Below are 16,367 nucleotides of genomic sequence, written 5' to 3'. Positions count from 1 at the left end.
AGGAGGGAGGGGTCGGGGTGGAGAGGCACACGGGTGTGTGGCCCAGTTTGGAGGTGGGGGCCGTGCTGGCTGGCAGGTGCCGTGGGGTGATCCCAAGGTTGGGGCTCCTTCCAGGTCGTGGCCGGAGCAGCTGGTGACGTAGACAGCGTCCAGCGGGAGGCGGCGGCTCCGTGCTGTGCCGGGCAGAGCTGAGCTACCGGCGAGGTGCCCCGCACGCAGCTGGCAAGCCAGAGCAGAGCCCCCAGGGAGGCGGCGGGTGCTGGGTTGGGGCAGGACGCCTGGGTATTGACCCCAGGAGCGTTTGGGGTCTCACCGACCATGCCCAGCCTGCAGGACCGAGGTGTTCGTCGGGGGTGAGGGATGTGGCTCCAGACAAGCCTTGGTTTGGGGAAACCCGGGGGTCATGGGTGCGAGCCAACATCGTGAGCCTGGCACGGGGTTGGGGGCAGCGTCCGTGGTCCTGCGTGCCTTGTGGGTCTCAGGCCTCAGACTCCTCCCCGGAGGGCCCAGCACAGGGCCCTGCAGGGCCGGGCAGGAGTTGTGTGGGTGCCGGGGTTCTGGGGGCGAGGCTTTGGGATGCTGACTGGGACCCACCTGAGGCCGCACCTCCTCCCTGGCCCTCCTGTTCCCCCTGCAAAGCCTCGGGGTCCACAGCGGCCGCCCCAGGCCACTCCGCCCGAGGAGTCTGGGGCCGTGTTCCCAGAGGATGGAGACGTGGCAGAGGGCCAGGCGGTCTCTGGGACTGGCTTGCGGGGAGGGGGGAGGCGCCCAGTTCTCCACGTCGGTGGCTCCCCAGGAATGGGGCTTAGGACGGGCCTGCATCCTGTGGGAAAGTGGACACCGTTCATCCCTGGATCGGCCGGAGCGCCGCCAGGTAACCCGGGAGACGAAGCCAGGCTGGGGAGTGGTGCGCACTGCGCATCGAGGCGGGATGGCAGGGACGCGGCCGGGGCCGGAGACCCGGACCCACCGTTTAAAAAACCTTGGCTGGGAAGGGAAATAAAGTCCTTTGTGGTTTCCAAGTCCAGTTTCCCTAGACAGTGCCGCCTTTGTGTGTCCAGAAGGCATTCATCGGGTTCCCAGAGCAGCGTGCTTTGTGCCTCGGGCCGGCGCGGCCGGACTCAGTCCCGCGTGCGGAGGGCGCGGGGCCTGGTGGGTGCTGCCTTGAGCTGGGCGAGCCCCACCGCCCTGCGCCAGGGCACCAGGTGCCCCGTGCTTGCACCCGGGGCAGACGGTTACAGGGTCCTTGCAGACCGTCCCGGCTCTGGGCGGGGGTCTGGAGTAGCCACGGCCAGGGTCCTTTCCTGGCGTGCCTGCTTCTGCACGGAGGTACAGAGAGGTGTTCCCTCTGAGGGCTGCGGGGCCGGGGGCAGCGGGTTCCGCTGAGCGCCTGGTTTACCTTGGGAGGGGGCAGGGGAGGGGGCGGGGGGGGGGTGGGCTCACAGGAGCTGCCCTGAGCTGCCTGGGGTGGCCTGCGGGTGCCTGTAGAAGGCCGGTTGTGGGGAGGGTGGCGGGAAGGTAGGGTGGGGGAGTGGGGGACTAGCTGGGGGGCTGGGGACACGTGGCCGCAGGCACCCGGAACGCGAGGTGCAGAAGATGGGTCGAGAGCGTGCCCGCTCGACTGTGGCTCTGTGTGGAAAGCTTCCCTCTGGGTCACACTTGGTGCCCGAGATCTGGCCTCCTCTCTGTGTCTGAGACGATGCTCCATATTGGTTTTCCGTCTACCTCTGAAAGTGGGGGGTGTGCCGGCTGGCACGGTGTGTCCTCCCCAAATTCACGTCCACCGGAATTGGTGAACGTGACCTTACGTGGACTAGAGACCTTGCAGGTCTGACTGAGGTGCGGTCAGCCGTCCTGGAGTGGGGTGGGCTACGCTCTGGCCCGGCACAGGGAGGCAACACGGTGGGGTCCCCTCACAGGCTGGGCCGGCCCCCGCTGGGGTGGCTGGGGAGTCACGGCTTGTGGTCCTGATCTGACAGCAGTGCGGGTGCTTCGTTCTTCGAGGGGCCCAAGGGGTCTGGGGGAGCAGGGCGACGGGGACGGGAGTGGGCCTCTGGGAGCCCCTCTCTCTGGTGGGCTGTGTGTCTAAACCCCCCCCCCCCCCCCCCCCCCCCCCCGCCATCACAGGCTGACGAGAGTAGCCAGCAGGAGGAGCCCAGGGTTGGGCTGAGCTGGCGGCTGGAGGGATGTGGCCCTGGCTAGCCCAGCGTGTGGGGCCGGGCCCAGGCGTGCGTTGCGTTCTGATGGTGCCGGGCTGGACACTCGGTGCTTTGTCCCCTGTCCTCGTGTCCCCGCCTCATTAGCTTGCCGGAGCTGAACCGGGAAGGACAGCAGCCCCAGCTTCAGGGGCCATAGAGAGCCCCAGACAGAGAGCCCACCCGGCCAGAGCCGTGCCAGGAGTACAGGAGCAAGCCCGACTGCTTTCCACTGGGCAGAAGTCAGCCAGGTGTCCCGGCTCGCGAGCCTCCGCACCCCACTGTCCCCCGACGCCGAGGAGTCCAGCCGGTCTTTTTGGAGTGAAAGGGAGTAGGTTTTGCGTTGTTGCATTTCCTGTACCCAGATTTTTATTTCTGAGCTGAAAAAATGGGGGTGCTTGCGTGGCTCAGTCGGTTAAGCGTCCGACCCAACTTCAGCTCAGGTTACCTTCTCACGGTTCATGAGCTCGAGCCCCGCGTTGGGCTGCGCGCTGACAGCGCTGTGCCTGCCTGGGGTTCTCCCTCTTTCCCTCTCTCTCTGCCCCTCCCTTGCTCGCTCGCCCTCTCGCAATATAAATGGACTTACAAAAAAGCAATAGGAAAGCGTCCTAGGACGTTCGGAGGAGGATTTTACAAGCCACCTGTGGGCCCATAAACCTAATGCAGGGTCCTGTGTCACCTTTACTGGTTTTGGACACCTGTTTGCCTTAACGGGACCGGGATGGCAGTCAGAGCCGCCTGTGTCACTCGGGGAAGGTGTCCTGTGGGAGTCCCACGTGATGTGCCAGAACCCCTTGCCCTGCCCCGTCCGGGGGCGGGTGCGTAGCGGGCAGGGCTGCTGGGTCACAACTCGATCTGAGGGTGAGACTCGCCCCACGTGTTGGCTTTGCCCTGGAGACGGAGTCACTGGTTCCGAGGGCGGCTTTGTGCACGGATCCCGCTGCTTCTGCCGCGTGCGGTGGCTTTGGTTTCCTTTTTAGTGAACTTGGAGGTTTTTGCTCCAGTGGTGGTCGATTTCCTCTTGCTGTGAATTCCTCTGCCCGGGGAACTGGCCCGTCTGCGGACCAGGGTCCTGGAACTTTTGCCCGTTTATTCAAGCGGTCTCAGGACAAAGACAGTGATCGTTCAGTACAGCACATTTGCTGCACGTGCCCCTTGTTTCACTGCATTTTCATTTAATTTCTTTAATGTTTTATTTACTTTTGAGAGAGAGAGGGAGAGAGAAAGAGTGTGAGTGGGGTAGGGCAGAGAGAGAGGGAGACACAGAGTCCAAAGCGGGCTCCCGGCTCTGAGCCATCAGCACAGAGCCCGACGCGGGGCTCGAACCCACAAACTGTGAGATCATGACCTGAGCCGAAGTCGGACGCTTAACCGACTGAGGCTCCCAGGCGCCCTCCCCCCCACTGCGTTGTTTTTAGCAAGTGGAAATTTACTTTTGTCCAGTTGATTATCAGACTCTTTTACTCTGTGATTATTTTTGTCATTTCTATTACACAGACTGTTACCCCCGCTCTAGGGACTTGGTTGGCACGAAGTTCTCTTTTCTTCATGTTTGTGTGTGTGTGTGTGTGTGTGTGTGTGTTTGTGTTTTCCTTCATTCACCCGTTTCATCCATCTGGAGCTCATGGCAGCTGGTTGTCCAGGTGGCCGCCCCCCCCACCCCTCCAGACGAGCAGTGCTGCCCCTCCCCCATGGCCCCCATCGCCCTTTCTGGGCTCCCCTGGGTCCCTGGGGACACTGGGCATTGTGTGTCCTGTGGCTTTTGCCCCTAGGGCCACACGGGGCCACGTTGTAGTGTCTCAGGCAGGCTGGAAGGAGCCCCTGCAGCCCCTCCCTCCCACATGCCTCCGCTGTTCTCGAGGACCAGAGCAAGGTCTGGTCCATTTCGGCTGGGGTCTTGCGGGCCCCACTGTTGGCATCCCCTGCTCAGGGCAGGAAAGCTTGCCGAGGGGGCAGAGGGCCCCTGGCAGTGAGGGGCTGTGATCCAAGGGCCCTTTGACAGCCCTGTGCCTGCTCCATCCCAAACGGTCCCAAACAGGAAGAGCCTCTCCCCGCGTTTGCGGTTCTCCGTGAGATTTCCCCAGTGGGACAGCCCGGGACGAGTTCCATGCTGCTCAGCCCTCTCCCTGCCCGCCTTGCCTGGGGGTGCTGGCCCGTTTTCTGGGGCCGGCGGCAGGTTCCCGGGATGCGTCATCTGGAGCCCCCGGAGCTCTCTGGTCTGGAGCTCCTGGAACTCTCTGGTCTTACTGCTCTCATTCCCGTCTCAGAGGCAGAGCCGGGGCCTAGAAAGGCGGTAAGCAGCAAAGCAGGCTGCAGCAGTCTTGTCCAGGCCCCCGCCCTCGCAGGGACCCAAGGCCTCACGGCCCAGGAGCTGTGCGATTGGGACCCGGTGGGGTTTGTGGCCTCTGCTGTAGGCTTTGGAGCGAGGTCGGCTGGACGTGCAGATGAGCTATTGGCTCTGTCCCTGGGGGTCCTGGTGGGGCGCCTTGCCTTTCCTGGCCACGGCACAGAGATGTGGGGCACCCCACGACACGTCCGTCCCCGGGTGAGCACGTGGGTCTGAACTTACACGTGTCCTCCCTCGGTGTGACCCCCCAGGTCAGGTCTTTGCTGCCGTCATTCCCGGCTAGAGGAGCCCGGCAGGCAGTCTGTGGGCTGGGGCCGTGCTGGGGAGGCAGGCAGGTGAGTGCGGGGCTCCTGACCAGCCCTTGTGTGTGGGACGACCTCTCTGAGCAAGAATGAGCCGCCTCTGGAAGCCGAGCAAGGGCTGCCCAGGCAAGCGGGAAGGTGCTTTAGGCAGACAGAGCAGCCTGGGTGGTGACCTGGGCGAGGGGACCAGGCCCAGTCGGGGGACACGAAGCCGGGGCCCCACTGGGTTCAGAAGGGAGCCACTGAGACGCCCTAATTCTGAGCATTCTAGCGGTTTTCGGGTGTCTGCTTCTGTCTGGGCAGTGTGTGGAGCCACAGCTCTGACCATGTCCTTGATGGTTGGCTGGTTAGGAGGGCTTCTGATGAGACCCAGGGTCTCTGGCCTCCCATGCACCAGGCTGGCCGTCTTTATGGCCAGGAAGGTCCTGCTGACAGACTTGGCTTCCTCCTGTCTTGTGCGGTACATGGTGGGGGGGGGTGACGTCGGTCGGGGGCAGTGGTAGGAGTTTGGCCAGCTGAGTGGGGGTGATGGAGGGACCCAGGCTGGTGGGTGCAAGGTGGGAGCCGGTGGGTCCCGAGTGTTCCTTGAAAAGCCAGACTGACCGCTCCCTGAGGACAGGGCTTGGCCACGGGACCGAGATGTGTGCGGGAGAACCGTGTGTTCAGGCTGTTGGGCGTGTCACGTGGGCAGGTGGCCGGCAGGCGAGTGACCGAGCCTCCCCCCTTCTCTTGCAGGGACCCCGACCGTCATGTTAAGGTAAAGCAGAGAGGCTCAGTGCTGAACATGCTAAGGAGGCTGGACAAAATCAGGTTCAGAGGTCACAAGAGAGATGACTTCCTCGATCTAGCAGAGTCTCCAAATGCCTCGGACACCGAATGCGGAGATGAAGTTCCCCTGAGAATACCTCGGACCTCGCCCCGGGACAGCGAGGAGCTGAGGGACCCTGTGAGTATGCTGTGCGGGCCTCCTGGCAGCGGGAATGCCCTCTGCTCTGCTTGGCCTCGTCCCCGTGTCCGGAAGTGTAGGCCTGGGGGCCATCCCCCGACCTCAGGTGGCCAAGCAGTGCGTGCACTGGGCAGCCCCATTCTGCCCGGGCTGGCCTCCCCTCTGTCCTCATCTTGTCCCGGAACGGCCCTCAGTGCCCGGGGTTCATACCCCCCACCGACTGAGGATCAGACAGCCTGCCTTCACCATGGGTCTGTCCAGCAGCTGGATTTCTTTTCTTTCCTCACTGGTTTTCTGGGTGGCTGGCCGACTTCTGGTGCGGAAGTGAGGCAGAGACCCCAGCCTGACGTTCCCGACCCTCGGCAGCTGGCCGAGCCCAGGCTGGGTCCTCGTCGGCCGCTGTGGGCCCGTCAGCAGGGTGCCCTTTAGTGGGGCAGCTAGACAGCGTGGCTACGGTGGGAACCAGGCCTGAGTGGGCTCTGCCTTCTGGAAGCTTGTGTGTCTTCGGGGGCTGGGGCGGGCTCCCTGGCCAGGTGTGATCGCGGGGCTCACCGTCGTGGGCACCGCTGCCTGAGGCCTCCCTGTCGCCGGGGAAGACGTCCACAGCCATCCTGCCCGGCGTGGAGGACCATATTGGCAGTCTGCTGGTTTCTCCTCTGAGCGCCCCAGCTAGTTTCCTTTCCAGGGGTGGGCTGTGAGTGCTCGTCCTCCCTGGCTCCTTCTATTATTAATGCCTCAGACCAGAACGGGGACTACGAGTCCGCTCCTGGCGGGACTGAATAATTCACTCGGAGCCGGGCTGCCTGATCAGGTGGGCCGGGCGCTGCGGAGCCGGGAGGGGAGCCTGCCGGGGTGTGGGCCGCGGTCCCCCAGCTGCTCCTCCAGCCGCAGGGTCCCTTGTTGCCTTGTCTCCTGGTACACGTGATGCAGAGCACCACAGGCTTGTCTTGCAAGGAAGGCGGTGTGTCCCCCGTTCTGGCCCGTGCCCCCCGGGCACCGGGAGCCACGGCTCCGACGGTGGTCTTTGGGTCGAGTGCGGCGGGGGCACTTTGGGAGCATGAGTCCCCACGCGCGGGTCTGAGCTCACCCTGGGGTGTGACAGGGATCCTGCAGAGCAGTCTTCCGGCTCCGTGCTCCATCCGTCTGTCCATCCTGCTGGGGCTTAGCAGCAGCCGCCTTGCCCTGGGTGCTGTCTGCAGAGAGACCCGGACTCACCCTAGAGCACGGCCCCTGCGTGGGGGTGGCGGCTGGTGGTGCGGAGGGTCTCGGGACCCAGCCGTGCCCATGCCCTGCTTTGAGGTCACGTCTGAGGGTGCGGCACAGGGGCTGTATGAACAGACCGCCGACCGGGACTCTGTCCGTGGCGGGGGCTGGGCTTGGGCTGCCACGAGGGTTGTGCCAGCGACACGTGCAGCTCTCCCCACTGAAGCGACCCGTGACCCGTGACCCCGTGTCCCCCAGGTGGGCGTGCTGGGTCCACGGCATCCGTCGTCCCGGTGGCTGTGACCAGGCCGCCCTCCTGCGGGGTACAGTTGGTTCCCACGGCCGCCTGAGAGGGCCCACGTCCCACGCCTGTCACCGGCTTGGGCGCCCTCAGGCTTTCTGCTCTGCCGGCCTGACGGGTGAAGAGTGGGGCTCTGATGGCGCGGCTCTTGCTGTGAGGGAGGCTGGACACCTCCGTGCTTAGACTTTGTTCTCTTCACTTGAGATTTCTTACTGTGGTAAAACATACTTAACGTAGAACTCCCCATTTTAGCCGCGGTCGGGTGTTCTGTTTGCCGGCATTGAGCGTGTCACCCCCCGTCCGCCTCCAGAACCGCCATCGTCTCTCCACACTGAAGCCCTGTCCCCACCCGTGCCCCAGCCCCTGGCGCCCACCCACCCGCTCTGTCTCTGTGCGCGACTCCTCCAGGGGCGTCACGTGAGAGAAGCCTATAGCACCTGCCCTTCTGTGACTGGCTGCTCTCGCTCCGTGTCCCGGGCAGAGGAGACAAGTGGACGTGGTGATTGAGGGCAAGGGCGTGGGCGGGGGGGGGGGGGGGGAGGGGGGGGCGGGGTCCGAGAAGGGGTCAGCTGAAGGGGCTCGCAGAGGGGCTCAGACCTGCGGCCCACCGTCCCCATCGGTGCTCCCGGCCAGCCGCTCGGCTCCCCGGAGCCGCTCCTCCCCATTCCCGCCGTCCACTGGGGTCCGGCTCGGTCTGCCCCACACCCTGGGGGGCCCTGGCTCTCCTAGACCCGAGGGGGCCCTGTGGGGATTCTGGAAGCACAAGGGCAGGTTCCAGACGGCCTCGACTCCAGCATCCCAGAGCCCGACCCGCATCACAGCATTTCAGACGGCCCATAAACTGGGGGTCATCCTGCTCGCTTTGGGGGAGGAGTTGGCGGATGGGATGGAGTCGAGCGTTCATCGGTGCGGAGCCGCCTCTCCTGGCCGGCCTCTGCCCTCCGCTGTGTGGCTGCTGCCTTGGCCGTCATGGGGGTGGGGGAGGGGGAGGGGGAGGGGCGGGCAGGGGAGGGTCGCGCTCGTTTGCAGGGTGAGTGGGTCAGGCATGCGCCTTCTTCCTCGTGGTAGGGCAGCTGGAAGTGTCCACTGCTGCCGGGCCGTGGGGGGTGCAGGTCAGCAGGGGGACTCACGCCCCAGACGCGAGAAAGTCCCGACAGGTTCAGTGTCAGGGCAGCCACGGGACCCGTTGGCCTCCCACCGTCAGCGTCTGCTTGCTGGGGTGTGGCCTGGAGCAGGCAGCTTGTGTCTATGGAGGAGGGGTCACGAGGCCTGTCGAGCCCTGTCCGGGCTGTGGGTCCCCTTCCACCCTCCCCCAGCCCGGAGTCCGATCCTCCCCCATCGCATCGCGGGGGACGCACGGCTGCTGCTTCTGGCCAGGCCAGCGTCAGGATGCAGCTGTGGGGGCGACCGTGGAAGGGTCCGGTGTGTGAGCCGAGCGCTCCTTGTGCGCCCGGTGGGTGGGGGCCTGGCTGTGCCGGCCTGCCCTGCACCCCTTCCCCTCCCGTCAGCAGGAGGCGAGCAGCCACCGTGCCAGGCCCCCGGGCGAGTGGCAGCGGGCCGCGGTCATCTGTAACCGGAGCCTGCCCCGCACCCCTGGGGACGTCAGGCGGTGGTTTTAATTAGCCCTCCGTGGAACGGGACAGGCCCCGGTCCGGAGTTTGCTCGCCTCGGGAACCGCCGTTCTTGCAGATTTACGCAGCCTGGCGCGTGGACGTGCCCACCCCGCCGGCCCGGAGTCCTGTCACTCCAGCTCTGGGGCGCGAGGGGGACAGGTCTCGTGGCTGGGCTCACCCGCCTCCCCGGAGGGTGCCGCGCTGGCCGGCCTGGGTTTCTGTGGTTTCCTTCCCTCTGCGGCCCGAGTGCTGTGGCCGTCAAGAGGCTTAGCATCGTGGGTTTTTTTTTTTTTTTTTTTAATCCTTCCTAAACGCTGACCTCGCCTGGACTCCACCAGCAGCTGAAGATGTCCCTTCCACCGGCAGGTGAAGCTGAGGTGAAGGGATACCCGCTTCGTGGCAGAGGCCCTCCTTGTCTTCCCGGGGGCTCTGGGGGCCTGGCCCTTGCAGATGGGGGGTCCTCGGGGTACCCCGCGGAGAACCAGTTGACGTGCACGCGGGACGCCTCGAGGCGGCTCCTCTGAGTCTCGGTGTGTGTCTTTTGTAGGCCGGTCCGGGGACCCTCATCATGGCTGCAGGAGTCCAGGACTTTAACCGGACAGAGTTTGACCGATTAAATGAGATCAAAGGTCACCTGGAGATCGCCTTATTGGAAAAGCACTTCTTACGTGAGTACCGGCGGGGGATGGGAGGACGCCGTCCCGCAGAAGCGCACAGGCTGTTTGGGCTGGGGAAGCCCCGTGACCGCTGTCCCTGGGCTCGGTCGTGGTGGGGACGGGCCTGGCCCCGTGGGCACGGGCTTCCTGAGGCTCCCTCTGCTGCTCCACTAAGACCCGAGCTCTTGTCCGCGCAGCTGCGATGTTGCTCGGGGGTGAGGGAGACGCCACCGGGAAGGGATAAAAGGCTCCCTGGAGAGTCTGATGCTTTCAGGGAATCTGGTGCATTATTTCCAGCACTTAGCCCAGAACGGGTCAGAGTGTGGCGAAGAGACTGAGACTGTCCACTCTGGTCTGTTTGCTATCGCATCGCGGAGGGAGGGGGGGCCCGAGGATTTCGTCGCCAGGTGGCCGCACGCCTCGGGATCTGGGCCATCGGCGAGCTTAACCACACCTCCCCGCTGCCGCGAGCCGTGGCCTCTCGCGTGGCAATGGTTAGAAACTGCTGCGGAGGCGTCTCCCGGGTCCTCGCACACACGATCTCATTTGACGTCCCGCCTCCCTCTGTCTCCCTGCTCTGCAGACGGGAACCGCAGGGCTGGGGAGGGTGACCTTCCCCGGGGAAGCCCTCTCGCCGGCGAGGGGTCGGAAGCAGGCAGACTCGCCCCGGCGCCCACGCGTGTGACCCCGCTGCGCCACGTGGAGCCTCCACGGCTGATGCCGCGGTGGCAGCTACAGCTGCCGGGACGATACAGGGAGGAAGGCGCGGCCTCCTGGCCGGGAGCCACCGGGTCCAGGAGGAAGGGTCCGCGGGCAGGTCCCCTCCCCTCCTGTCTCCTTCCTGCGCTCCGGACCCAGCGGCTGTGCCCTCGCCGGCCCACGGACACCTCTCCCTCGGGGTCCACACACTGAGTGTCCACTGAGCTCTAGCCGTGGGCGCCCCTGCTCTGCAGCCACGTGGGGGCCCTCGCCTGCACGTGACAGCGGGTGTCTGAGCCGTGGCGGGGAGCCCTCGGGTCCGGCCTCAGTGTTTTGCCAAAAGAGCTTCTGGTTTACTCTTGGGTAGCTCACGTCGCGAAACCGTCCGGGTCGGTTTTGACAGCCGTGGGGTGGCAGCTGTGGGCACTCGTTTTGAACTAGGAACATTTCAGACAGACACAGAGGTAGAGCGTCTCACGCGCTCACCATCAGCTCCAGCGAGAGGCGGCCGCGGCAGGCGGGTTCCCGCCAGCCTCCCATCCTTCGTCTGTATTTTCAGCAGGCAGCTCGTTGTGTTTTAAAAACGAAAGCCGTGAGTCTGATACTCACTACTGAAAACATCAGGTTATCTTTTCACGTCGTCAGACCCCCGTCCTAAGCTCAGATTTTCCCGACTGTCTGCCGGTTTTTCCGCAACTCTGAGAACGGCACCCAGGCCCCGCGTGGAGCGGCTGGCGCGTCTCTCCAGGCTCCTGTGTTGCCAGTTGTCTGCGTCTCTGCTCTTCGTGGAGGAAACCAGGCCAGCTCTGGCGGGGCCTCCGCCCTGGACCTAGCTCAGGGCATCCCCGTGGACTCCACACGGGGCGCTCTCTGGGAGGACTCCCTCGGTGGCGGCTTCCCTGAGGTGGTGTCCGCCCTTGGGTGTCATGGCTTCCATCCGCCATGCCCTGGACGTTCCAGAATGGTCATTCCCGACCCCTCCAGTCGTCCTCCATTTACTCACTGACGTAGTTCTGAAAACCTAACTACTTGGTTGCTCCCGGGGATGGTTCATATAAGCAGAGGCAGGATACATGCTTGAATTTTTTTCCTTTATTGTCTGGTTTTCAGAATAATGAGCTGATTCCCTACTTAGAGCATCTCCCAAAGGTGACCATCGAGGGTGTTGGGCTTTTGTGGGTTTTTTGCTGTCCTCATGCGATCATGGCCTTAAACACAGCTGACGTGTCTGAATCGCTGCTACCCGTCGGTGCCCAGATAGACCCACCTCTGGGCCTTGGGTGGTGCTTCGGTTTTGCTTCTGAGTCCTTCCGATGTCAGTCACTCCTCCATAAGCTCTCTGGTGTGACGGATGCTCCAGGCTCTTCATCGTCTCTTGCCCCCGTCCTGGAATTAGCCATTTCTCCTGATTCCTTTCGGTCGAGAGTGGTGTTTAGAAGCTAAATAAGCCTTCTGGGGTCCTCGCTGCTGTCACTGTTTCTAGATGTTTCCAGTGGGCAGAGATAGGGCGTCCTGAGTTCACACAGATCATTCGAATTCACATCCAATACCTGGGGTTTTCGTTTTTTTCCTTTAAAAAAAAAACTGTGATAAAATATACATGACACAAGATTTGCCATCGTGACCATTTGACGTGCACTGCTCGTGGTGTTGACACGTTCGCGGTGCCACACGCCCGTCACCGTGTGGTCAGTTTGTGACACTGAAACCCTGTGCCCATTAAACCTCAAGTCCCCGTGCCCCTCCCCCAGCCCCGGCAGCCAGCGTCCTTCCGTCCGTCTCTGGGGGTTTGGCTTCTGCAGGGACCTCATGCAAGTGGAAGCTACAGTGTTTGTTTTGGGGTCGGGCGCCATGTCCTCAGGTTCATCCGCGTGGCCGTGTGGCAGCACCCCCTTCCTGTGCAAGGCTGAGCGCCGTTTGGCTGTGTGACTGGACCGCATTGTGTCTGTGTGTCCATCTGTTGACAGGCGCCTGCGTTGCCTCCGCGTTCGGCTGCCGCGAGTGCTGGTGCGCGGTTTTTCCCATCGAGACCCTGTTCTCACGTCCCAGTGTCTTTACTCCACCTCGTCAGACTGTTCTCTGATCTCTCAGGCTGAAAATCCTAGTTCTCGTGAGTGATTTAGATTTTTAGAGATGACTCTTGTTTTCCGTTCACTTTTTATTTTGACCCGATTCCCGATTGGCAGGAAGGTCACAAGAATAATACAAAGGAGCCCTGTAGTCTTTTCAGCCAGATTGTCCCCAAGGTTCAACATATTACCGTGCTTGTCTGCCTGTCTGTCCCGTTCCCAACCATCCGTCCATCTGTCCATCCGTGCACCCACCTGTCCTTCCTTCCATGCACCTGCCTGTGGTCCTCTGCAGACGTGATGTTCTGGAACTCTCCTGTGTGTGTTTCCTGAAAGCAGGTACTCTCTTACCTGCCGAACCAGTACCGTTACCGACCTCCAGAAATTAGCGTCCATTCCACACGATTATCTAACCTAAGGCCTTACTGCAGCCTCACTGTCTGTCACAGTGTGCTCTCCTGTAATTTTTAGCCGAAGAGGGTCCCCGGTCACACGTTACGTTCAGGCGTCCCGTCTCTTCGGTCCGTCTCCTGGAGCCGTTACGGCCTGCCTTCGTGGTTCCTGATGTTGGCGTTCTTGAAGAGTGCACGTCCCTCAGTTTGGGTTTGTCTGATGTTCCCTCAGGATGAGACTCAGGTGAAGAGTGTCCCAGGTGTGATGCTGTGTCCTTTTGTCCCGTGATGCGTATTGTAAAGAGTTCTCGTTAGAACCAAACTTGCTTTTGCAGTCGTCTAAAATTGCTCGCATGGTTGCAGAGTCCAGGCATGTTCAGAGAAATGGGTTTCTCTTCCTGTGCCCGCCCCTTCCTTCTTTTCCTCTATAGGTAACCAGTGTCTTTTGATTTTATGCTTTATGCTTCCACTGACTCGTTTGTAGAAACAAACACGTGCGTTCTTAACTTCCTCCTTAGATGGACGTTATCCCGGTCTCACTTTCTCCCATTTCCATTGCCTCCCGGAGGTCCCTCCAGAATGGTACCTGGACAGCGTCCCTGTCCCACAGTTACACCTGCTGTGTGGCTTTGGCCGGGTTCAACCGCCTGTGCCCTGGGCAGCGAGTTTCTTTCCTCTGGCCAGGTTCATAGTTTCAGGCGGTCCTTAGGCTGCCCCTGTTGAGCATCTGGCACAACGTCCTGGGTCGTGTGGGTGGAGGAATTAATTGCAGAAAAACTCTGTCGGGTTGGAATCTGCACAGGAGAGCCCATCTCTTCCTCCGCCGTTTCTTCCCACTCAGTAGCTGGGGGAGCAGAGCGTGCACGAGAGGATATACAGCATCCTTGAGACCCACAGGGTGCTTTGGGTTGCTGCTGGACCGGCCTCTGTGCCCCGGTCCCGCAGGAGGGGTGCTGACGTGGGCTCGGGGGAGCTTGGGTCTGCGGTCGGCACCCACGCTTCTAGTCCTCGACTCGGCCGCCGGGTAGCGGCCGGCTGCGGACGTTCACCCGTTCGCGGCCTCAGCTCCCCCCTGCAAAACGCCTAAGTGGCCGGTGTGAAAACTCCATTCAATTATCCCAGAAAGCAGGCTATTGTTCTTTGCGGGGAGGAGGAAATAGCCCGAGTGTGCAGCGGCTTTCTTGGTTATGAAATATTGAACAGTACAAATGTTCCTGAGAGAAAATGACGTAGGGTGGAGACTGTGAGTTGGAAATGCGTCCCGGCTCGTGACTGGAGGCAGGAGCCTAAATTTGTTAAAGAAGTGCATAAGTAAGTTAAAAGCATCGTGCTTTTGCATTTAGCCCGAGATGCATTTCGGTTGTTACTGCTTTTTAAGCACAAGCACACAGTAAGTGGTCCGCAGTTTCTGTGCCTTTCTCCACCTCCTGCTGGGTGTGGGCCCTGGGAAAGGAGATTCTCTCTGAAAGGGACTTGGGGTGGGATGTGGCTCTTGGAGGAAATGCTCATGGGGCCTCCGGGGCCTGGGGGCTTCCTGGTTGCCAGGCGAAGCCTGAACCTCCCTGACCCGTGCACGGGTTCTGTGTTGTGCGAAGGCCCGTGGAATCCTCCCTGGGGGGCCCACCCTGGGGTCTTGAGCCCCCACAGTGTAGGGACCGTGCTCGCTGGGCCACCGACGCCACCCAGTGCCAGATGCATGTGGGTTCCCGGCGGACGCAGATGGGCAGACGGCAGTTAGCTCATGCAGAGTGCGGCTGGACAGAGGACGCCCTTTGCTTCTGAGCCCCGGTGCGCCCCTTCCTGCTCCGAGCCACGGCGGGTCAGCGTGGCTGTCTGTTTCCCGCCTGAGAGGGTTTCACTCCCGTGGCCTGGAGCATCTCTCTCTGATGCCTAGACTTCAAGGAAGGGCCCTGGAGGGAAGGGAAGTTTCTGAGCAGCCAGTTGGGTGGTTGAGGGCAAGCAACCGCTTTCTCACCCGCCAAGTCCTCTGCCAGCAGGGGCGTTGGGAGCTGCCTGCTGCCTGCTTACGGTTTGGAGGGGGGCGGGAGTTGTCCAGACAAGGTGAGGCCCCGTTCCAGGCCTACTGGCTGCAGGGCTAGGTGTGGGGTTGGCCACGTGGTGGTGGATGTGGGCCCACAGATGTCCATCTGGGAGTCTGGCGTTTTGTTTGTTAGTTTGACTCTGCTCCTGCCGTTATATCGGTGCTGTTCAGCGAAGAGGAAGGCAGATCCGGATCCCTTCTACTCCCGGTGAGAATCTGCCCTTCCATTATTCGTTGCGGATGTTGGGCCCCGACTCCTCGACAGGCACAGAGCCCAGCTCCGCCCGCCCCAGGCAGGGCCGTCTCAGTGCCCGGCTGAGCGCCCCGCCTGCCCAGCTCCTACTTCAGAGGAGCCACCCCCGTGGGACCCAGGGCTACGGGACTCTTGGGTGGGGGACGAAGTCAGGGAGCAAGCTCCAGCGGGCCTGCCCGTGTGGTATTTTGACGGCTCCGTGTCCAGGGTCTGGCAGTGTCCTCTGACGGGCACTTTGGAAGAGGACAGAACCGAGCTCCGTGGGATGTGTTTCGTCAGGAGCCACGCGAGCTCTGGGAGCTTTCTTGTTGACGCTCCACATGCGCCCACTGAACACCTCACCCGCTCCCTGGGCGGTGAGGAGGCCGGAGGATGGGATCCCGCTTACGCCCCCCGGCTGGTCCCCTCCTGCCGAGACCCCCATGGACGAGGCCACACTGGTCCAGTAGGCCGCCCTGTGACGTGGGCTTGCCCCCACTTTCTTCCAGCGCCGCGTGGGAACTTCACGTCGCGTCTCCCCTACTGAGCCGGATTCTCGTGTGACAGAGTGAAGGTGGCCGGCACCTTATCTACGTATCCCCACAGCTTAGGCTCGTGCTCTAGTGGTTGTGGGTGCTCAGTGCGTATTTGAACGGACGGGTCTGTGGATGCATGAGTCGATGGGTAGGTGAGTGGGTGGGTGGGTGAGTGGATGGATGAGTCAGTGGGTAGGTGGGTGGACGGATGGGTGGGCCGATGAGTGGGTGAGTGGGTGAATGGGTAGATGGCTGGAGGGTGAGTGAGTGGGTGAGCGGATAGATGGATGGATGTGTGGGTCTGTGGGTAGGCGGGTGGATGGATGAGTGGACAGACAGACTGTTCCTTCCACCGGGCACGCTTCTGCACATCCTTCCGGGTCCCAGCGGGCACTTACCACAGCTCAGGTCCTCCAGATACGCCCTTCCCTGCTCTCACCCTGTCTGGTGTTTGGTCCTTAGGCATGTGTTTTATATGTGTCACATTTGCTCCCTGGTGAGCTCATCCACTCGGAGACTCAGGGCCTGGTCTTGCCTTGTTGGGGGCAGAGTCCCGGCGGCCCCCACCCCAGAGCTGTGCAGGGTGCAGGTGCTTAGAAAATAGCTCATTGCTGTGGGGAAGGGCTGGGCATGGCGGGCTCAGCTGCGGGGCACTAAGTGCTGGTGGGAAAGAGAGAGGGACCAGCGATGGGCACACACACATTTTCTGTTTCTGAGTCCGGGGCCCCAGAGCCCAGACCTCGGGCGGCCACATGAAGCCACGTCATCTGTGCTGAGGGGCTGTCGGTTCCTGAAAGACAGCTGTTCTGGGTCAAAACCCTGGATGAGATCCTAT

At 62.3% G+C, this 16,367-nt stretch overlaps 1 protein-coding gene across 5 annotated transcripts in view; it reads left to right on the top strand.

Moving 5' to 3' along the window:
- Positions 1-16,367, top strand: part of GRAMD4 (GRAM domain containing 4) — a 72,585-nt gene that overhangs the window by 28,643 nt on the left and 27,575 nt on the right. For 4 of the 5 annotated variants that reach the window (XM_058740979.1, XM_058740983.1, XM_058740980.1 and 1 more), the window contains exons 2-3: positions 5,580-5,790; positions 9,455-9,575. In XM_058740979.1, the coding sequence (XP_058596962.1) occupies positions 5,580-5,790; positions 9,455-9,575 (332 nt within the window). Of the gene's footprint in view, positions 1-1,308; positions 1,330-5,579; positions 5,791-9,454; positions 9,576-16,367 lie in introns of those variants that run through there. The other variant, XM_058740984.1, reaches the window with a different exon arrangement.

Source organism: Neofelis nebulosa, chromosome 8, assembly GCF_028018385.1.
Source record: "Neofelis nebulosa isolate mNeoNeb1 chromosome 8, mNeoNeb1.pri, whole genome shotgun sequence".
Lineage (NCBI taxonomy): Eukaryota > Metazoa > Chordata > Mammalia > Carnivora > Felidae > Neofelis > Neofelis nebulosa.
Note: the sequence above shows the minus strand (reverse complement) of the source record. Positions and strands in the feature narration are given on the sequence as shown.